The sequence below is a fragment of the Xyrauchen texanus genome, chromosome 10 (genome assembly GCF_025860055.1).
Source record: "Xyrauchen texanus isolate HMW12.3.18 chromosome 10, RBS_HiC_50CHRs, whole genome shotgun sequence".
NCBI lineage: Eukaryota > Metazoa > Chordata > Actinopteri > Cypriniformes > Catostomidae > Xyrauchen > Xyrauchen texanus.
Window position 1 is genome coordinate 23,136,741 of NC_068285.1, and position 23,981 is coordinate 23,160,721.

At 40.2% G+C, this 23,981-nt stretch overlaps 1 protein-coding gene across 1 annotated transcript in view; it reads left to right on the plus strand.

Annotated features, from left to right (window-relative positions):
* The window catches only part of LOC127650893 (CUB and sushi domain-containing protein 3-like), a 686,283-nt gene that overhangs the window by 508,982 nt on the left and 153,320 nt on the right, over nt 1-23,981 (plus strand). Inside the window, exons 28-31 of the mRNA XM_052136534.1 lie at nt 176-314; nt 16,965-17,152; nt 17,515-17,709; nt 18,193-18,309. Of these exons, the coding sequence (XP_051992494.1) occupies nt 176-314; nt 16,965-17,152; nt 17,515-17,709; nt 18,193-18,309 (639 nt within the window). The remainder of the gene's footprint in view (nt 1-175; nt 315-16,964; nt 17,153-17,514; nt 17,710-18,192; nt 18,310-23,981) is intronic.

The following is a 23,981-nucleotide window of genomic DNA, read 5'->3' on the forward strand; positions in this document are numbered from 1 at the left end:
GTACCTCAGAGGAGCTTCAATATTTCTCAATATCTCGTCTCTGCGTGTCTCCAGTGCTCTTTCTCTCTGCTCCTGGTTTGCACAGATGTTCATGCCTCATGTTTTAATAAGAGACTCTCCTCATGTGTTACTAATGCCCATATGCTGCTGATATGAATCCTCTGTGTTTTCCCAGCTCCATGTGGGGGCAATCTCACCGGTTCCTCTGGGTTTATTCTGTCGCCCAACTTCCCTCATCCATACCCGCACAGCAAGGACTGCGACTGGCTCATTGCCGTCAACTCTGACTACGTCCTGTCTTTGGCATTCATCAGGTAATAGAATATTTATAAAACAAATAGTTCACAAAGTCGGTGTAAAGGCTGGTTCATGATGCCCCAAAAAACGCAAACATATCAAACATTATGAATTTGGCTGTTGGATTTAGGTACTGTTCACATGAACACAATCTTGCATAAAAAAAAGGCTAAATGTAGCACAATTGAACGGAATTAAGGTGTCTCAAGACTTTTTAAAAGTTCTTTTAACGTTTTGACATAATGCTCAAGTGCGAGGTGATGATAAATGTCCATCTAGTTTATGTTTGCATGGAAAAACTATTAAGAAAATTTAAAAAACAGAGCAGACCAATACAAACATTCTTTCGATGTGAACTGCCCTTTAGAATGATTGAAAACATAAGATAAAATGATGGTAAATATATAACACCGTTTTATATATATATGTTTTAAAATAACTTTTGCCAACACCCCTCAGACTCATCACGTCCTTTCGCACTCTCTGATTCCCTATGAACAAATAGGCCATAAAAATAAAATGTTATAAACATTTAACACCATAATAAACAAGATAGCTATAACATAAACACACCAGACAGAAAGTGTTGCAGAGGAATCGGCTAATCCGATAACATCACCGGATTGAACTGCAGCTGGTGTGCGGATGATCAAGCACAAGACGTAGGATAATTGTTGGTAACTAGTAAGCATAACAATTCATATTCTGTGTATCTTACAAATTTATCTGAATCTTGACAGTAATGAGCTAACTTGGGTTGCAATACCAGAGTATAGTTTACCTGTCGAGAAGCAATTTTAGCTAAGCTAAGTTTAGTTTCCTCTTTAACACATCTGCCCTGGACATTCATATTCTCCCGGGTTGAACAGTTTACTACAAGAAGCTCAGTGTTTACACATTTGGGGGAGGTAAACCCACAAATGGCTTACTTGTAGTTGAAAAATAATGAAAAATAATTTATGAAAAATAAACTGGGATATTAGAATGCATTTTCACCACAAAAAAGTTACACACTTCACCTTTAATGCGTTTATTCAATTTCACATTGCAACATTCTAAGATCCTCCAAATGACGATTTAACATGTTCAATCATTAATAATCTGATTATTAATACAAATACATTTATTTAAATATTTAATCTTATTGCTTTTGCAGCCATTAAATAAAAGCAATAAGCAACTCAAGTCTCTGTTTTAAAGTGATTTTACCACGGGTAAAGGGCGTTGTTAGGCACAACACAAAAGGCATGGCTGTCTTATTGCTTTAATAAACTATTCTGTGTGACTTTGTATTTCACAAATTGTTTTGTATGCTCATCATAGATGTTCAGAAAGTTTTGTGAATGCAGGTGATGCAGTTCACTGTTGTAAGGTTAATATCAGGTCAACCCATTGTTGTGGTGGGGTCAGCAAGTTTTAAATTGCTGGTGATGAGATGGTAAAATGCGATATCCAAAATAATCTCACAGCGCACATATTCTTGCCCTTTGTTTTATGCCCTCACTTGAGCTATAATATCTAGAGCTGATAAGTTCATGAGTTCATTTGGAAGCTGATGTGTCATAATGCTGAATTGGAAATGAGCACTCACAGTGTCCTCCGACATGGCCGCAGTCCATGTGTTGAGTAATTATGTAGTGGCGACGGCTATCACTGTCTGAATTTAAATTCATTTCATGTCTGAGAGATAATGAGCCCAGCTGGAATTCTTTGCTCATTTTGGCTGTAATGAACCTGATGGTGTTCTTTTTTTCCACCTCCCCTCATCTTGCCTTAAAGGTGTAGCGCGGTGTAGCTCTGCCTGAGTGATGTGACCAATTATTATAAAAGCAGGCTTGATAAATTTCCTTAACAGTCCAATCATGTTCCTAATTATATCAATTTTTCATTTAGCCATTGCATAGTGATGCTCAAGGTGCAACCGGGGTTCTTCTTTCAGCCAGGGTCAGCGAGGGGTTAAGTTGGACTCCTGTTGGAGTTTGTCATGTTTGACAGTTGAGGAAGCACTCCCTACATGTTAATGCTAATAGCACAACTAGCATGCATATTCTTCTACCTGGATCAAGGGTGTCGTGAGGGTCTAGTCCAGGCATAAGGCCATGAAATATTAATCAGGGGTGGTGTATAACCACAGGGAACATTTAATTTTATATTCATTGAACACAAATACGCTAGCTGACAATGTTTTGTTTCCATTCGTAATTCCACTACAAGGTTGCACTTTAAATTGAATTGGGAGATGGAATAAGAATGCTTTTATTTCAAAATGACTTAGATTGTTATATACAACATTACCAAGAATCAATACACACAAAACAGTGGCAATTATAGTAGTAATAGTAATAATAATTATTATTATAATAATGTCAAAAATAAGTTGCCTGTACTTGGAATAACATGCAATAATCAATTAAACAAAATTCAGCAGGACATTAATGAACATCAAGAGTCAATATCTTAGAATTAAAATTGTAATCTAAATCAAATGTTGTTTTAGGATGTGTAGGATATTTGATACTGATGAATTTAGAAGGGAAACGTTAAGGTGCCCTCATTCTCACACCATTATATGTAAAGGTATTTGGTATGCTAAATTTAGAAGGGAATTTAGGGTCTCGAAATATGGTTTTTCCTTGCATTCTTTGTTGCTTGGTTCTTCGCTCTTGGTCAGAAGTTTGTTCCGTCTATGTTTTGAACCTCTGTAAGATCTGAGTTATTGTCTGTATGAATGCTGAGGTTGGCTTTGAAGCGAGGCCTTCTCATGGACCATAGAGGGTGAGAGGCTTCCTCGGGACTTTGAGTCCCGGGCTTCCTTGGACCTCACATGGCATGGATCTGGTTCCAACGAGATCCAGAGAAGACCACGAGGGAAGAGTCAGAGCGAAGTCTGAGCAGTCCAAAGAGCAGGAGAGACAAGCAGCGAGGGAAGACGACAAGAGAAGCGACTAAAGAGGAAGAGAGCGTGTTCTTCCTGTTTGGAAACCTTTGAACTGATATTGGCCACATCCCTGCATGTCCTGTGCCAATCAGAAGTGACTTTTCAGAGTCACATGGTAAACTGGGCTGTCTTTTCCGACAGTTGATTTATGATCCTTTGTGTCGGATTCTTACAAATATCCCTCTTAAAAATAGTGCATATTTAAACATGAACTTTTATATCTTGAGAATGGTACAAGAGACATGATATTCGTTGTCACCAGCTTCCTCTATGTAACCAAGCGAGCATTTGCATACTAAATTTGACATTCTTTCATTATTGTAACAAAACATTAAAATCCCTGGTTACAAATCATACTGGTTAATTCATTGGTTATACAGTATAGATAAAACATTACACACATTTTAAAGAGGTATATCAGGCTATAATCATTAATTTGTCCGATGTACAAGTTACCACAGTTCAAAGCAATTGTCAGAATTACCTAGCAAACCTAGTTATTGTATATATCGTGGATTTAAATGCATTCTGTATATTTTAGAAGGTTAAATCGGTGAAGTACTGTGACATTGTGTGAGATGTTTCTGGATTAAGGAATGTCCATTTTAAGATTCTTTTTGCTGAACAATGATCACGATGTCACGTGAGTCTAAGTGTAGCAAACTGGTTTATATCAGAGGACAGAATCTTGTGTGTCTCGAGTCTTTCGGGAACTCCAAGAGTGTGTGTTCTGTCTTTTATTGCTTTGACCTTTGAACTTAGGGCCTTTTTGCAGATAAGTTTTCAAATCATATGGAATCTCTTTGTCTCTTTGCTAGTTTTATTGGCCAGATGTGAGACTTACTGGCACCGATGTCTTTCCATTTATGATGTTGTGGAATTCCAGGATTAAGATTGGGTAAATCCTAGATTCAAATCATGTTGTTTCAATTCTTCTTGTATAATCCAACAGATGTTTGTCATGGACCAACCTAGAATGGAGAGGGAGATGGCAATTATTACTGCATAATAGCCTATTCTTTAAACATAGGATAACAGAGTCGTTTAACTTACAATAGAATTAGGTTATCGATAGAAACAAAATGCTGTTACACATACATTCATTGCTCACCATTTTCACAATCTATCTCTCACACTGCTACTGCTTCCTTGGGCTTGGCACTACATTTAGCAGCAAGTGGGGCTGAATAGTTTTGCATTTCCGTATTTGATGGCAGTTTTTCATTGAAAAAATGAGGGCCACTGTGTAGTTCTGGTGGACAGCAGATTCTTTGCCCCACCTTTTGTGTTATACCCCATGCCGTACAAAGTGTAACGGAGATTTCGGCTACATTAAAAATAGAATAGAGTAGGCTTAAAAATAGAATAAAAAACTTGAATAGACATGATTTTAAATACATGTGTCAGTATTTTGAACATGTTTATGGGTTAGCAATTACTGTACATACTGTATATTTGCAGTCTATATTATGGATCTATATTTTGAACTGGATGAATATTTTGGTGGGGCACTTCCCCACCTGGCTAAATAGATTAGAGTGGTGGCTGCTTTTTGCAGTTTGACAACTCTGAGTCATAATTCACTTTCATTATCCGGCAAAAAGCCATGTTAAGATTTTTTAATTCTATTATTTTTTGTTCCACGGAAGAGAGAAAGTCATATGGGTTTAGAACAACATGATAGCAATGTTTTGAAACATGATTTCTAGATGGTCCAAGCTGGTTATTACAGTAGCTGGTCCAGTTGCTGGTCATTGGTTGGTGGACCAGCTAATGTACTGTTTCTTTATCCAGAAAACGGCTTGACTACCTATTGACCTGTTTCATGTGACGTCACTGTATGACCGCGTCACCATGTTTGTGACCAAAATTCCATATGCTTTCAATGTGCTGTGCTGTGGGATGCGAAAAAAGCCTTTTTCAGGAGTTCAAAGCAGCTCTTACATTAATACAGATGGGATCATAACAGACATTTTTTAAAACTGAGACTAAATCAGACCAGACTTAAACAACACAAAATAATTTGTAACTTCTGAATGAGACATGTTTACTGTGATATACTGGTGGACAAGTGTACTCGCCAGTCACATATCAGACCTGCTGCCGTACCAAGATTAAGCGTGGATAAAATATCTTTTAAAGTCCATGAAAGTTCAATTTGGCAATATTTGTGCTGTCTTCATATTTGTATGAACTTCTCCTGGGACTTGGCATGGATCAAAAGGGATTATTACATTTTTCTTGATATCGTTTCTCTGGTGTTTTTCCATTCACCGCCAGTGTTTTCTTTTTCTGATGGTCACCAATATGGCTGATGCAAGGAAAAAATTACATCACTGAAACAAAATGCATGAATACCAGTGGTTTACCATCTTGGACCAGCTAAAAACCTGCTACCATCTTAAGGGGTCGTTCACACCAACTCATCGTTGCGCTAAAAAAGCAAAATGCAGCACAACAAATATAAATGAACGTAGCTGTCTCAAGACGTTCTTCCTTGTCGTGGATAAACACTGAATAAACAGTGAGACAAGGCATACAAGTAAAGATGTCCGTCCAGCAAGTTTACATAGAAAAAGTATTTAAAAATTTGCGCAAACAGACCCCAAAGTGTGTCCAGTGTGACCGCCCTTTAGGCTGAATTTTCTAGTAGCATATATCTCTCTTACACACTCGACCAACTGCAACATTAACTTTGAAATATTATTGAATGCCGAAGCTGTAACTGTGCCTCCTCTTTCCTCTTTGACTCATCATCCAAGAGCAGACACTCTAATGACAAAAATAACCTTTTTTTTAAATAACAAAACAATTTGCATTCCACCGATCAGGAGCAACCATTTGTGGCTATTTTGTGACGTTTATTTTGTAATACGTAGTTTCCATTCATCGGAACTCGAGCTGTGTGATCGCATTGGGTAATGGCCTGAGTGTCACGTGGTCTGAGGTCCTTGTACAATCACAGCAATTTATTGGTTGGTGGAGCTTAAGCGACGCCCCTAGGGAGCTACGTCAAGGTCTCCATATAAGTGCTCGTTTTAGCACCATCGCGTCAGATTTTCTGTTCTTCGGTGCATGATTTTGTCTAAGCCCATGTTTGTTCCAACGGCTCACGTTGAAGTGAGGACTATTAATCCTCCCTTTTGGGTGGTGAACACGTAAGGACATCGTTTATACAGTGTAGATTTCAGAGCAAATTGAATGTGTTTTTTCCCCAAACATTACAATAATCCGACGGGAACAGCTGCGCATTTCGAGGCTCACAATTTCTCACCACAAGGCATTATCCCCACTTGTTCCAGTTCCACGGCCTCCAGATTTAGAGCTCTGTGTGTGGGAGACATTTGTGATTTCGGTTTTGTGTCTGAGAAGTTTAGAGTGTGAACGGACATCGGGTTCTTCCATGTGTTTGTCGCCCTCCCCATGAGCGAAAGCACAAGTCTCATCGGACATGCTCTGAGGCCTAGATTGGCTGCAATTTTCTGACGAACGAAGCATGCGAAAGAGTTACCTTGCGTGTCTTGAGCCAGCGGCACAGATTTTGTCATTGGAAGGTAAGGAACAAATTGGCCCCTTTGTCCCTATTGTCATGTTCTGTGTCGTCCCAGAATGCACAAGAATAAGGCAATGGAGGTGCGGCCTCTGCTTTTCTCTCTCTCCCCTCCCCATTCAAATCGAACTGCTCACGGCGGAGGGGATCATGCATGGGCCGGTGTGCCAAACCACAGAACGAGGGGGCTGGAAAAAAGGTGAGAATGGAGTGATGGTGAACCAACATGCAGAGTGCATGTCTATGCCATTATTCTTTTGGGATTCTATCAGGAGATGCAAGAAACTGGTTTCTTTTACCTTTTGCCCATTCATGTACTACACAGGCATTCTGGCGAGACAAGAGATGCTGCTTGTGCTGAGAAACGAGTTGGTCAAGGCGATGCTTTTGTTCACGAGCGTGTTTCGTGCCATCCGGTTACTACACGTTGTTCCCCCATTATATGCTGGGATCGGTTTAGTGTCTTACCTGTTTTTCAGTTCACCAATTTAGCTCAGTTTCATCCATAATTTACAATGGCGAAAGAGCATTGAATATTTATATCTTGAGTTTGGCCTCTGCCTCCATGACCAAGGATGTCGGGCATGGGTAACATAACTCAATGTACAATAAAAATAGGTCTACACAGGAGCCTGATAGGCTTGCTGTGTAACGAAGGTTGAGCCCCCATATAGTGAACGAAAATGGACTGTATGAACATATCTGTTTCTCGCCTGTTTTACCCTTCGGTCAGTAGTCAAATGAGTTAGCCATTGTATGTACCTCAAACATCCGACAAGCAGAATATGGTTACATTTTCCCCTGCAGCTTTCTGGGGAGCAAACATAAAACAAATATTGTAAAACACTTCCCGAATTTAGCCTCTGTCTCCATTGCCAAGGGTCTCAAGATAGGCATAACAGATTTCAATGTTCATCGAGCAAAATTGTACACAAAACACATAGTGAACATACACACCACATGTTGTCCCCCCATAAGAATGCTGGGGCCATTGTGGCGAGCCTGCTTGCTCTCAATTCCCCTCCATGTTAGCAAATTCTTCCCCGTTCTATGCTAGGGAAGATGGTTTATCTGGCGTCCTCTGCTGTAAATACATTCAGAGTGACTGTTTTTTTATAATTGCCTGATCGAATTCGGCCTCTGTTTCCAAGATCAAAGGTTCCAAGATAACAGAATTCAATGTTCATCGGGCACCACATGTTGTCCCCCCATAAAGAATTCTGGGGCCATTGTGATGAATCAGTTTTCTCAAATAAATATTCCTCCACAATGTTCATACACTTTTCCCCATTCAAATACCATGGGAAAGGTTTATACTGTCAGCATCCATGCTGTAGAAACATTTCAGGGTGCCCATCATTTATGCCTAATTACTGTAGGGTTTCTTGGTTCAGATTTGGGGAATGTACAATTAATATTAATGATTGTAATCAATGATTAATCATACGGTTTGAACCAGGTAACAATACATCCTAAATTGCCCCAATACAGGGGTTATATAGCCCAAAAGTCTGCTTCAGATATATATAGATAATTAAACACAACGAATTATAATTAATTAGGAATATACATCATATGCAGACAGGCTGTATTAATTTTCAGAACACCTTAATGGAATTAACCCATACCGCAACCAATCAGTTCGTCTACCGAACCACTATGCTCGATACTCTTGATCAATTCTCCAGAAGGTTTATTCTTAGTATAAGCTTACTTAATCAAAGCACGTTAACTTACTTTGATAATATCAGCTCGTAGCTTTAGATCGCACATTAAAGAGGCTTTGTTTTATGACCAACAAACACAGACAATCAAGCGTATAATTGGGTTTAATACAAGGAACTAGGATATATCACTACACTTAAACAAACATGGAACACATTTAACAACAAACATTTAACATAGAACAAACTAATTAAAACAGGAAGGAAAATAAAGAGATTACAGGGATAGCAAACTTGTTACAACAGTTAAACCTTAAGAGCCAGCAAGGGAATTACACACTCTAACTGGAATAATACTTGCAAAATGGACCTTTGTGTCGCTGAACAAGACTGCGTGTGTGCGTGAATGTCCTCGTTGCGTCCGTGAGATGGAGGATTTCTTTTGGTGCTTCTCGAGCGTGGATCGCTCGCGGGAAGTTCAAAGCATCTTAGGAGTAACGGTTGAAACTGAGAGAGAGTCCTTTCACCCGGAGGATATCGGACTGCTCCAAAAACGTAGAGTGTTGAGCTTTGTCCGAAGACAAGAAACAGACTGAGATAAACGCCAAATAAAACAAAGACATGTCTGACGAGAGTTTGAAGAGAAGTTGAAGAAAACTTGAAGAGGTTCAGAAGAGAAAGTAAGAGAGAAGTGTAAGAGAGACAAGAGAGCAAGAGGACAAGAGAGTTAAGAGAAGAGAGGAAGAGAGTGATTCCACACCAGATCCTGACTTTTAAGGTAGGGAGGTCACGCCTCCTTTGGGAGGAATGACCCAATGAGGCTCCTCAGTTTTGGCGCGAGAAGGTTCCCTTTGTCTTGTCAAGGCTGGTCATTTGCCTAATTTACAACAGGGTCCTGGATGTGGTTTGAATCACTCAAAAGATGGTAAAACATAGCAGAATACATTTTAATGTAACCTTATATATTCAGCTAGGGCGAGTCGTAAGGTTTAATTTGATACCAAGAAACTTGTATTTGGTACACTTAAAAGTGAATATATACTCTTAGATTCTTTATATAAGCCCTCAGAGTTTAACTACACAACTAAACAATCTTAACTAGTTTGATATAACAGCAGAAATACCCAAGCATACGGGAATAAAACATATTTCCTTAAAAATAAGCCATTTCTGGGTTTTAAATGAAAGGAACGTGTGTGTCTAAGAAAATCCTTTCCTTTCTCATCTAAGGAGGGGGGTGTGGGGAGAGTAACAGTGTGTGGGGGTTTTAGGACCCTTGCAAGAATGTGTGCATTGCATTCAGCATTAATGAGTTCATGATTTTCCATTCATACTCTACATTACAATAAAGGCAAATACATTATCAAATTCCCTTCAGTCACCAAAAGTAAGCCAAGCGTGCCATCTAGTGGTTACAGGTCATGCTGCAGGCAAGACCCATGCATTAATCCATCTTTCTGCCCGTCTGTCAGCTTGGCTGAAGCTTTAGGGCATTTCGAACTGGTACTTCGAACTATAAAGCATGGTAATGTAATTCAATTCAGACGGGCTCCACCAGTGTTCAGTGGGTTTGTTCCGACAGACGTTTCTGTTCAGGAAGCCCTGTTTTTGATGCTGATGTAGATAATGTCACAAGTGCAGACAGGGAACTAATTTGTGACAATAGATTTGAAGGACGTTTATTTCCATATTCAGATTGCATAAGGTACAGGCTCTCTCAGATTTGCTTTTGGGGACATCCTTCCATTCTGACTTGCACTGGAACCACACACTTTCACAAAATGCATGGATATCCACGTTTTTAATTATTGGTTGGTGTTTGCCCACTTGGAGACTTTGGATGCCCAACATCGAGATTCCATTTCATCTAGGACTATGTGTAACCTAGACAAGAGTGTCCTGTTGTCAGGGCAACAGACTCTGTTTCGAGGGGTGGAGCTGGATTCGCAAGGGATGCTGGCGCGTCTGTCTCCAGTACACGTTCTGTCATTTCGCCAGTGTCTAGTGATGTTCAGAGTGGGACGCGTTCTCCTTGCGAGAACACTTCACGGGCTTTTGGGCCCATAATCGCAGCTTCCGCTGTCATTCCCCGGGGCATGTTGCATTTATCAAAGATAATTATTAATGATTAAAATCAATATAACATTGATTAGAATCAGTGTTAGCTTTTTAATCCTTTAAATTAATAATCACAGACAACCATCAATTACAACCAAATTCAATATTAAGAAGGATTAATATCTCAGGGGTGCCACCCTGGAATCAGTGACTAATAACCAGACAGTATAGCAGTCTCAATATAAGATTGTTCTCTTAGGAAAGTAAATGTCTGGAGAACATCGACATTCAAAAGGAAAACAATGAAGGCTTTGAATCCAAGCAAAGACATCCCCTACAAGCCTTTGACACAAGTGTATGTAAAACAAACTAAAACACTTTTCTGTAAAGTATAGCAAAGTTTATTGTTGCAGTAATATCAATTAATAATCAATACAATGCAGTCAATAAACTTACGACTTCCAACTAGAAACTAAAAAGTAAAATGATTAGATATAGTAACAAAATACACACAATGTGTGTGTGTGTGTGTGTGTGTGTGTGTGTGTGTGTGTGTGTGTGTGTGTGTGTGTGTGTGTGTGTGTGTGTGTGTGTGTGTGTGTGTGTGTGTGTGTGTGTGAGCGTGTATTTATCACTTTGTGGGGACCAAATGTCCCCATAAGGATAGTAAAACCCAAAATGTTTGACCTTGTGGGGACATTTTGTCGGTCCCCATGAGGAAAACAGCTTATAAATCATACTAAATTATGTTTTTTGAAAATGTAAAAATGCAGAAAGTTTTCTGTGAGGGTTAGGTTTAGGGGTAGGGTTAGGTTTAGGGGATAGAATATAAAGTTTGTACAGTATAAAAACCATTATGTCTATGGAAAGTCCCCATAAAACATGGAAACACAACGTGTGTGTGAGTGTGAGTGTGTGTGTGTGTGTGTGTGTGTGTGTGTGTGTGTGTGTGTGTGTGTGTGTGTGTGTGTGTGTGTGTGTGTGTGTAAGAGAGGCTGGTTAATGGTGTCTGCCCGTTTAGCTCATGTCTCCACTTGTACGATAACTTAGGGACAAAGCTGAGCTTTATTGGCAAGTTATCTACCAGCCAGTGTGTGCATGTATGTGTGGGTTATTACGAGAGAGAAAAGACTGATGTACCGAAGCCAGTTTTCGCGATCATGGGGGGAAGAAGGCAACTGTTAGTTTATCACTCACAGATGCAGTGAACGGCTCGTAAACTGTCCCGCGGTCTTTGGTTCTGTAATGGATAAACTCAGTGTGCCCGTCTCATCCACGATGGTGGAAATATACAACAGTCCAACGTGGTTGGACTACAACACAGCAAATCTAATTTGTGGTAACAGTAAGTTACAGTAATACCTAGAGTATTATTAGCAGCAATGAGCAGACTCGGCAGTCCATAAACTGTACAAGTAATAACTTTCATACACAAGAATAACAAACTATAATAATCTATCTCTGCTCAGACGTAAACCTCTTACTTGAATCACTTGAGGACACAGGTAGAATGTGTTTTAATTCGTTGTTTAACTCCAACTTGGTTCGTCAAAGCTCAGGTGATGACAGGAGGCTGTTTACTCGCTCTGTTGGTGGCCGGAAAACAGAAAACAGCGAAGTCGACTCAGTTGAAGAGGGAAGAGAAATCTTCTACTCACTTCTGCAGGCAAATGGGTTAAGATACGGATTGCTCAGAGGTCTCCTTCGGATCCATAAGCATGTTCAGTGGAAGATTGTATGGCCAAAGTTTCAAATCGTATATTACTTCCTTGAGGATGCAATGAGGCTGCTTCTAGACACAGCACGTAATGTTGCCTGGAAGATTTCAGAGGTTTTCCTACTACCGACGACATCATGGTTGAGAGTTGAGAGTTTGCAGCGGTTAGGATTTATGATTGAATATAGGCCTCGGTCAGGCTTTATGACTGTATGTAGGCCTGCCTTTGTCTTATATCTGAATACCTGAGGCCCAACATGGGATTTATCTGTTATTTTAGAGGAGCTCTCGGGTGTTCCATTTGAGCCCTTGGCAACAGTCACTGATAAGTTTCTCACTCTTAAAATGGCTCTGCTAGTAGCGTTGGCATCTTTAAATGGGTGGGTGATTTGCATGCCCTGTCGATCAATCCCTTATGCATGGATTTTGTGCCAGGGTGTTTAAGAGTGATGTTAAGACCTCATTTGGGCTATTTGCCCAAGGTCGTTTCTACAACATTTCACTCACAGACTATTAATTTTCAAACTTTCTATCCTCCCCCATTTGAATCTGTGGAGCATGAAAGATTGCAAATGCTTTGCCTAGTTGGGGCACTGCAAGTTTATAGTGACCGTACTAGCCAGTGCCATAAGACAAAGCAGTTGTTTGTGTGCTTTGGTAGCCGCAAAATGGGTGTTTCGGTGTCTAAACAAAGACTGTCTCGTTGGCTTACTGATGAATTTTTTAGTGCTAACGAAGCAAGCGGATTACCTTCGCCTTTGGGTATTCAACCACATTCTATGAGGAGCATGGCATCCTCGTGGGCTTTGGCTAGAGATGCATCCTTGGAGGACATTTGTATGGTGGCAAGGTGGTCCTTTCCACATACATTTGCTAGATTTTATTATTAGGATGAGGGTTTGACTCCTGCTTCCCAGGTTCTCTCTGTTGGAACAGGAGTAAACTAATAATTTCTGTTTTATTCAGATGCTTTAGACTTATGACTTAGACAGTTGGCAGCTAATGTTTGCATGGCGTGAATGTATAGTGTTCCCAATGCAATTACGCAGCTGGAGTTCCTATGAAAGGGAACGTCTCGGTTACGTGAAATGTAGCCCTAGTTCAATGAGTGGTAACTAGATGCTGCGTAAATTGGCATACTCTCTAGTAGCTGCATAGGCTTGTGCCTTCCTGCAGAAAATCTAACTCGACTGCATCAAAGTGAGCACTTTTATGGCGCCCTTGACATGGCACCCTAGGGGTGTCGCTTAAGCACAACCAGCCAATAAATTGGCGTGATTGTACAAGGGCTTTAGACCACATGACGCTCAGGGCGTGTCCCAATGCGATTATGCAGTGTCTCGTTACCACTCAGGGAACCAGGGTTACGTTTCACGTAAAGGAGACAATTTTGTTTCTATTTAATAAACCTTCACCGCTGATATCTGGATCCATAAATCAGCCCCAAAATAAGATGATAAAGAACTTTGTTTTCACCTAATGTAGCACAGTAGGAAATGTCTTACTCTTGGTTGGCATTACATCTGAAGTAGCCCTTTTCTCATTTGAATTTCCTCCTCTCCATGTAAATAAGCTTATTGGAGTTCTGCCAGAAGGGCAATGTTTCAAAGAGGTTTTCTAATAAATAGCTCTCATTCGAGTTCCATCTCAAAAACTTTCATTACACAGTTCATTACTGACTTCTTTATCCTTAAAAAATCCACTGGATAAAATATGTCCACAATAAAATTGGAAATGAACAATACCTGCACCCCTCCCCCAATCTTCCAAAAAAAGTGAACTCCTTTAGCAACACTACAAATGTAATTCTAGCTTGCTCTTTCTATTTAGCAACAATACAGTTTATTATCAAACTGATTACCACAAAAAAATATTGTTTTCTGATTGACAGCTACAGAATGTATGGAGTAGAAAAATAAGCCTATGCATCTGTTTATAAAAAAATGTATGGCTTTTTTAATGTGATTTAAAGGATGTGGTTGTATGAATTATCCTACAATAACCCCTAAGAAGTAGATTCTGACGCAGTCAAGTGTGGCAGGCATGCTTAGCTTTCTCTTTTTGCATAATGTGGAAAAAAGGGAGCATAAATCTGATGCAATCACAATCCATCTCATGCAAATGACTGCACTGATGGGGGAGACCTTATCATCACACCTCCAGCAAATGAAAGGGTGCAAGTGTTTATCTATGTGTCTCTCTGTCTCAGGAAACTCAGAGCATGGCATAGCTGCTGATACTGCATTTCATGGGAGTTTTTTGAGTTTTTTTAGCATATCCCCCCAAAAAAAAAGAAAAGGCCCAAACTGTGCAACTGCCTCATCTGTTCTATGTGATATAAAAAATAAATAAATAATAATAATAATACAAAATCTGTGTTTTGTAAATATATACAAGGCAATTTCAGATATTGCATTTAATTAAGGGGAAATATGTGTCGTCTTTATCTGATTATCTTTTTTTATCCCAATTTGGAATGCCCAATATCCACTACTTAGTAGGTCCTTGTGGTGGTGCAGTCACTCACCTCAATCCAGGTGGTGGAGGTCTCAGTTGCCTCTGCTTCTCAATCCGCACATCTTATCACGTGGCTCACCGTGCATGACAGTGAGGAGACTCACAGCACGTGGAGGCTCATGTTACTCTCCATGATCCACGCACAACTTAGCACGTGCCCCATTGAGAGTGAGAATCCTTAATCATGACCACGAGGAGGTTACCCCATGTGACTCTACCCTCCCTAGCAATCGGGCCAATTTGGTTGCTTAGTTTATGTTAACCCCAATGACTGTCATGTTTTATAGCCAAAGTCGTCTGTAAGCTCCGGTGGTCGATTCCCCGACTCAGTCTGTGGTAGCGACCACGGAGCTGACATTTCCCCCATACGCTGGTATTTATGGCGGGAATCCCGGGCCACAAACAATGACCCTGCCTGCCATGGTTAACGAGCCAGTGCCCATGCCTGTAGCATCGACCGTCCCAGAGCCAATGGCTGTAGCCTCGACCGTCCCAGAGCCAATGCCTGTGGCCTCGACTGTTCCCATAACAATGCTCCCAGCTGGCCGGAAAAGGAGGAGAAGGAAAAGGACACCTTCTCCCCAGTCTCTGCCTGTACTCACGACACGGAAGTCGTTCCCCAGTCTCTGCCCATGTTCTCGACCACACAAGTCGTTCCTCGGTCTCAGCCTGTACTCACTTTCACGGAGTTCGTTCCCCAGTCTCTGCCCATTTTCACTACCACAGAGGTCATTCACCAGTCTCTGCCCATGCTCACGACCATGGAGGTCCTTCCCCAGTCTTTGCCCATGCTCACGACCATGAAGGTCGTTCCCCAGTCTCTACCTGTGCTCTCAGCCACAGGAGTTAGTTCCCAGTCATCCATGGCTCTTAGTCTCGAGGCTCCCACAGCTCCGGCTTCCATGTCTTCACCCCTCGAGCCCCTCACGGCTCCATCTTCAATGGCTTTGCCCCTCGAGCCTCCTCTGGCTCTGCCTGCATTCTTAGAACCTCCCTCGTCTCCGCCTGCCTTCCATGGCTCCGCCCACTGAATCTTCCATGACTTCACCATCTACCACAGAGACGCCACCTTCTAACCCAGTCCTTGCCCTGTGGCTGCCTCCCAGGCCTCCAGACTCTATCCTTGTCCTATGGTCTCCTGCCTGGCCTCCTGATCATTCCTAGAATCCTCGCTGGCCATGGGATCGTCTGCCAAACCCTCCTGGACTCCATGGTCTTCTTCCTGGATGCTCCCGTTACATGTTTCCTCCTGCCCTCCTCAAATTTGAACCCGCCAGGAGTTGCCTTGTAAGGGGGGGGGTGGGGGGGGGTAATGTCACAGTCATCATCGTCCGTTGTCATCGTCCTTATGTTTGCAAAGACGTATGTTGACATTTTCAGTGGACTCTTATTTTGTATCTTTTATCTTTGCCTTCATCATATATGGTTTCCTGGTTCCCTTCCTCATTGTTTTCAGCTGTGTCTAGTTTAGCCCATTGTGGCAGGGCAGAGGGCGGGGCCGGGTTGTGTTGCACACCCGGTCCCTTATCAGGCTAATTAAGTCTCTGAGAGGGATAAAGGCCGATGACAGATGGTGGTGCGGGAGAGAGAGGTCGTTAACGGACATGTCCGTCGTGTGTGTTTGTTTAAGTTTATTATTAAAATATTATTTATATTATCAAGCCGGTTCTCACCTCCTCCTTTCCATTGACTCCTTTACAACCATTAATCTGTGTGTATTTATACACTCGTGTTTCTCTTATTCTGGTCAGTTCTTGTTCATTGTTAGAAGTTACATGTGTTTATGTTAACCCCAACGACTGTCATGTTTTATAGCCAAAGTCCATCCTGTATCCTGGTAACCTAAGTTATCGTCTTCAGTGTATCCCCACCTTGCTTCACTTGGACCTTCCTCGCTCGCCTCATCCTTACAACACGTGACAGGCACATTTTGAATTCTGGGACAAATTAATTTTTGGCACAATTTATTATTATAATTGTTTTGTTTTTTATCTTTAAAATCTGATATGTTTCAAAAGATTTTATTCTAAACCTAGTTATATATATTTATCACAAAATATGAGAGTTAATTTTGTGTCAGGCTACACATTCTTTGGAATTTTTAACTTTATACTGCCGTTCACAAGGATGATCTCGGGACTTGAATCCTTTACCAATGCCTTGCTTTGATTTATTTCTGTTAAATGCTCCTTTTGATCTTTTCTCCTCCATTGTTTCTTTTAGCTTCAGCATTGAACCCAACTATGACTTCTTATATATATATGATGGACCGGACAGTAATAGTCCATTGATCGGGAGCTTCCAGGATAGCAAGCTTCCAGAACGGATTGAGAGCAGCTCCAACACCATGTACCTGGCCTTCCGCAGTGATGGCTCTGTCAGCTACACCGGCTTCCACCTGGAGTACAAAGGTAGGCCCTGACATTTCCTGATCTGTCAGCCTAAACTTAAAACCCTCAGTCAGAAAAAAGAGATATTTGTTATATAACACACAGTACTGACTGCATCTGAGGTTGATTTTATCTGATATAAACAGAAGGAAATTGGTTACCATTTAGATGGGCTAACATTTGATTATAACAAGAGCAGAATTAATGTAAGCATGACTAGTCCCCTGTTAAGGGTTTCAAGTATCTTTTTCTTGTAAGAAAATGTGTTTGTTAAACAGAGGAACTTCATTTCAACCAATATCCAACCTGCAAGCTAAGCACTGATATGCCTAAAATGATTTGAACCCCTTTCTTTTCCTCCACCTTATCTCTGTCTTATGCAGCCAAGCTGAGGGAGTCATGCTTTGATCCTGGTAATGTGATGAATGGCACTCGGTTGGGCAGTGACTACAAGCTGGGCTCCACTGTGACCTTCTACTGTGAGGCAGGTTACATCCTCCAGGGCTATTCCACACTTACCTGCATCATGGGTGATGATGGCAGGCCTGGCTGGAACAGGGGGCTACCCAGCTGTCAAGGTAAGAGTCCTCACAGAGAAAAGCAAGTTATGAGAATGATGAGGAGCATCCCTGTAAATGTGTAATATCTAACAGCACAACTATAACAAATGTGGCTTGCTGCCATTGATTCAAGTAGAAATTTGGTTTTCAAGCAACCTAACAAGAAAAGGAAATTTTATCAAGACATACTTTTAATGTTGGCTTGATAAAGACTTGCTTGGAAGTTAAAAACAGTTTGAAGTTTAGTTTGAAGGTGATATACTGTAGGCCTTTTTTGAATAAACTTTTTGAAGAGAGGTTTGAAGTTTGAAGGGGTGTAAGCCTTTATATGTTCACTAATAAGGTGTAAGATAGATGGATGGATGGATGGATTCTGTAGATGTATGGATAGATAGATTGATGGACAGACAGACAGAAGTATGGATGGACGGATTGGTGGACAGATGGATGTTTAAGCTGTAAACACCATATAATGAAAGATGTGGGTGTTTGTGTAAACAGCACCATGTGGAAGTCGCTCTACTGGGACAGAGGGAACAGTGCTGTCACCGAATTTCCCCAGGAATTACACAACGGGACAAAGCTGTGTGTATGCTATCTCCGTACCCAGGGAGTTTGGTAAGTAACTAAAAATTCTAAACAATGAACTGGGATAAAGTTGCACAACATTTCAGAAAATACAGCAAAAAAATCAAACTGAAGTGCTGCATTTAATTTATTTTGTGTATACAACATTCTGCAAGCCACATCTGTTTTTAATTTGATTTGGCAAAATTACATATTGGACAACATGGTCTTGTTAGTTGAGTTCCTTGAACATACATTTGCCAAGAGGAATCCATTTCCACTTTTATTTTAAGTGTGTTAAATCTTATTAGTTTTGAATGACCAATGAACAGTTGGAGTCTCATATGGATTATGCAAATGTGCATACAAGTTCCCCAGTATTCATTTCTGAATATGGATTTGCTGCATCTAAGTCAGGAGGTGTGTAACTTAGCAACTAGATTTCTCTTCCCTTTCTTACTCTTGAAAGAATCCTGCAGAATGCCGACTTTAGTTTTCAGTTGTATTCCAAGTAATAAGATGCAGGTAAATAAGATGCTGATTTTTGTGCTGAAATACAATTTAAAAAGTTGAGAAACTTTAGAATGTGAATTCATCCATCAGTGTAATTTTGATGGCCCACCTTATATTCTGAAAGTATAGATGCATGTGTAGATTTTGTTTGCAGATTATATCCCACCGAGAAGGCTTGGCCTGCTGGATTCCAAGTAGACACTAAAAATGTTTACAGCTTATGATTGTAATAAAAGCATCAACAGGAAAACAGTACTGTTATAAAAGTTTGACATGACAAAGCACTCCAAACCTCCTCATCTTGTCTCTTATCTTAAGACTTAAGAAAAGCACGTTGCCCTCTCCACTCTGTGCAAAGCAGGATGTAGTGTTATGAAGCTTCAGTATGGATAGGTGAGAAATCAGGACAAAAAACAACAACAAAAAACCTCTTTAAATGTTACTGTCAGTTTATCTGTTATGGGGAATTTGGACCCCTCTCACAAGCATCATCTGGCATTGTGTGGGCTGGATGTGATGTTTCCCACGAGGCCTGCCTCTGGTCATTGCACAGCTCGCACTCTGATGGAAGATCCTAAATGAGATAGATGTAATTTGAAATTAAGCCTTAATAAAAAGCAAACTCAAAGTGAAAACATGATAGCTTTCCAAATGAAAGGAGTGAACATGGATAGTGAGTTACTGAGGTTTTTTAGCTCCCTAAAACACATACATTACACTTTTAAACTGCATTCATGTAAAAGCTGATGTGTGTCATTATTTCAATGGTAAAAATGTTTCTCTATTCCCAACTAACAAAGACAAGCAATGGTAAGCCATTGGTTACAAACATTGGCTCAACTAATTGCCTGAGTTTATAGGGCGGGGCTCTTTGTTGACCAACGGCAGATAGGGGAGTGTCTGGGGAAACCCATTTGAAACAGTCAGTCTGTTTGGAATTCCATTTTTATATACTAGGGGACAGAAATTACACACTTTGCCTTTAAACATTGGCACGTATGAGTGTAATACTGAACATACTGTAAAATATTGCCTTACAGTACAATTCCCAACATTAATATTTCACTACTGTCTTCTAAAGTCTTAGCTGGGATAAGGATTGTGGCAGATTTGTCTTATTAGAAAACCAACAGCACACTTGCACACTCACTTTTCAGCTTTAATCAAAAACACTCTCTGGTAACAGCCACATAAACTCTGGTCTGTCTGTCTATCTGTCTCTCTCCCTCTCTCTCTCTCTCTCTCTCTGAGGACTGGGCTGCTTTTATCTCCCCCGTCTCTCACTGCGAACATGGAAACAGTACTTTGTAGCAATTAATCTCAGGTGGAAATCCTAACGGCTCTCTCTGCAGATGGGTGCTTGACCATGCCCTCATCTCCACAAACATTACTTGCAAAGATACCTCTGTAATCTTAAAGGGATAAGCTACCCAAAAAATAAAATTAATTAATTGTTTACTCACCCAGGTGTTGTTATAGCCCCATATGACTTTCTTTCTTTATCTTAACACAAAGGAGCTCAGTGAAGTCATACAATGGCAGTTTATGGTGACCACCTCTTCAAGCTTCAAAAGGAAGCAAAAGTATAATTCAAAAGTCTAATAAATATTCCATGAGACTCATGATTGTTATGAAAGCATAGGATGAGCTTTGGTGAGAAACAAACCAAAATCGTATGTATTATTAAGTGAAACTCTTGACTGACCGTTATTCTCTGTGCGTTCATGAGACTGCATGAGAGAGTTTATGCAGCCCCCGGCTCGCAACATGTGGCATTCAAGCAAAACCTTGTTTTGTTTATTTAAAGACAGGTCCACCATAGCAATAGAAACAACAGAATACAACACAGCTGCACATAAACCATATAACAGAACTTACTAAATATGTCTCATGAGTTTGTAATCAGAGAATAGATGCATTTCTATGCCCATTTGTTTGAAACTGAGAATTTAATCAAACAGAGAGATAGAGGAGGCGGGAATGTCCATAAACTCTCCTTCATTTTGAAGTGGCGAGCATTTGTGACAGATCTCCGATTGAAGAGAGTGATACCTCAGAGAAAACATTCAGTAGGTGTATACGTTTTTAACCGGCTAGTGAGATACAGGCTTCAATAAACTGTTTTGAGAATGTTTTTGGACAGGTGCCAGTTCATAGTGGGCGGGGTTTCCTGCGTAGATGCCAAAAAAATAAATCAAGCGATCGTCAGAATGTCCCGTCGCTCGTCACGGCTGGTTAGGACCAAAACTCTGATTAACATAGAAAATATACCTTTATCATGTGTCCTTTACCATCAAGTTTGGACACAGTGTGACTGTAGCTGCCTTCAGCCTCCTCTGTCTATCTCTCAGATTCATTGAGTACTCTGTTTCAAACAAATGAGGCTGGGCAAGAAATTTATTCTCCGACTACAAAGCCATCAGACATATTTAGTAAGTTTGGCTCTTTGGTTTTTGTGTAGCTGTGTTGTGTTTTGTTGCTTCTATCACTGTGATGGACCTGTTTTTAGATAAACAAAACACGTTCTCTGTTGAACACCCCATGTCCCAAAGGGGCTACGTGAATTGTTTCTCTCGTGCAGTCTCATCATGAATACGTAGAGGAGAGTAATCAGTCAACAGTTTCAATAAATAATACATTAGATTTCATTTAGTTTCTCAAAAAAGCTAATGGTATGCTTTCTTAACAATCATGAAGCTCATGGAATAATTTATTAGACTTCTGAATTATACTTTTGTGTGCTTTTGAAGCTTGAAGAGGTGGTCACCATAAACTGCCATTGTGTGACATCACTGAGCACAACCTTTTATCACAATTTCTCCCTTTGTGTTAAAAAAAAAAAGAAAGAAAGTCATATTGGTTATAACAACACAGGGGTTGGTAAACAATGACTGAATTTTCCTTTTGGGGTCAACTATCCCTTTAAATTAACATGGCTGGAAATAAATACAATATTAGGCAAAATACTTTTAACACTTAAAGGGTTAGTCAAATGCACTCATTATTTACTTACCCTCGATTCTAAACCAATTTGACTTTGTTTCTTTTTCAGTACACTAAAGGAGAAATGTACTTTTTTTGTATTAATTTTTTTTGGCAGTGGATGGTGACTACCTCTTCAAGCTTCTGAATTCTCTACTTCTGTATCTTTTTGAAGTCGTATATATTATTACATGTTGCTCATGCCTTTTTCCAAAGGCATACAGTAAGGTTTGGTGAGGAACAAGCCTTAATCTAATTTATTATTAAGAGAAAACCTTCAGTGCCTGTTACTCCATTTTGCACATTCATGAGAGTGCACAAGAGCAGCAGTTCACACAGCCCTTAACACGAGATGGGGTGTTCAAGTGAGAGCTTGCTTTGTTTGCTACATCTGGACTGACAACAAAGTCAAGATATTCGAGATAGTCGAGATATTCACAAAAAAGAACACAATACAGCTGCACACAAACCAGAGTACCAAACTTACGATACATGTCTGAAGTTGAAGAGGATGCGTTTCCATGCACAGCCTCATTTGTTTGTAATAAGCTGAAGTACGTATTAAATGATGAATGCATTCATGAATTCAGAGACCCTCCCCTCACAACAGGTTACTGGAGATGCATTGTATATGCATGAAAATACCAGGTTTAAATGGAAACATGTCTTGGCTGACCACCTGTTATTGGATCACGTGAGATGGTTGTTAATACCAGGTGTAAACGGGCTAGTTTGTGCTGTGTTGAAGAACCTCAACATGGTGAACACCTGCTGGGAGGGGGGTGTTCCATTATTATAACCTTGAGGTATCACCAAACATCCAGGCCAAGAGAGAGAATGACTAAAATCTTAAAGTGCCTTGTAGAATAAAGCTGAGGCTGATCATTTGTGATTGAGTGGAGATAAATATTTTACAGTTGTAATAAAAAGCCTTTGTTTTGTCAAATATAAAAACCAGCATGGAAGCAGATCCTATAATCCTGAAGAGTTTAGCATAGTGCATATTGATTTCTGTAATATTGAGAAGGTAGTCCAATGGTTTTATTAGGTGGTCCTAGGTTTGGTATAGTGTTCTATGTAATACAAAGACATGCAAAAACTAGACAAAAGTTGTCATTGCAATTACTATGCTAGATTTTCGGCAACATAAGCATGTGAATTGTTCTGTCTGTCTATTGATGTCATTTAAGAAGCGCCTCGAAACATTATTACAGAGGCACATTACATAGCTAAACTTCCTTGAACGTTATATCAGAACTAGGTGCGTTGCGAAAAGCCACATTGATTGTGCAATGTGACACAATCGCAGCCAATCAGAACACATCTGAAGTGTAATATACTGTTATGAGGAGCAGGGGTTTGGACCAATGAGATTTCACAATGGGATGGCACAGAAATAGAAACCAATTTATCAACAAAATGGGTTAACGCTTGCACAGCTGGGTAGGACACAAATTCTGATTTACAGGAAGAGATACCGTATATAGCTTGTTGCTCCATAGTGTTGCAATTGGTTAGGAGTGATTCGATCACTAATTAGAGTAAGCAAACTTCATTATCTCTATTTTACATATCTTGCCAATTTTGCATCTTACATTCTTAAGAAGGAAACCACAACACGAATACACAGACACAAACACGCACATAGTGTAGACATGCACACAAACCAGATGCACCTTCCTCCACTCTTTGAATTCATCTGCAGGGCAAAGCTCTGGAGCCCTCTGTTAAAAATGCAACACTCCTCTGCCCTTTTTTTAATGTTTCATTATTCTGTCACAAAGAATGATGCCAGCAATATTTCAGACAATGACAGGTTTGGTCTGCTAGATGCATTATTCAGTGCATGCACCCCCACCCCGTGTTTCTGCTGGCTGCCGCCACCCCTGCTGGCCCCAGGCAGTCAATACAAATATCTCGGGGAATCCTAGCTCCTCAAATGGTAGGGGGGGTCATAAAAAAAAAATTATGATATTTGACTATTAAATATTAGACATTGAAGCCAAAACCTTCAGTGTCTAAATCACTGTTTGATTACTGTCTGGGTGTTAAGGACATATATAGATAGAGAGAGAGAGAGAGAGAGAGAGAGAGAGAGAGAGAGAGAGAGAGATTTGATTTTTAAACACAACTTTATTTTGTCAGTCAACCAAATAACACTTCACAACGTCAATAAAAAATCCCAACAACTTCTTCAAATTCAACTTTCAAAACTCAAATTGAATCCT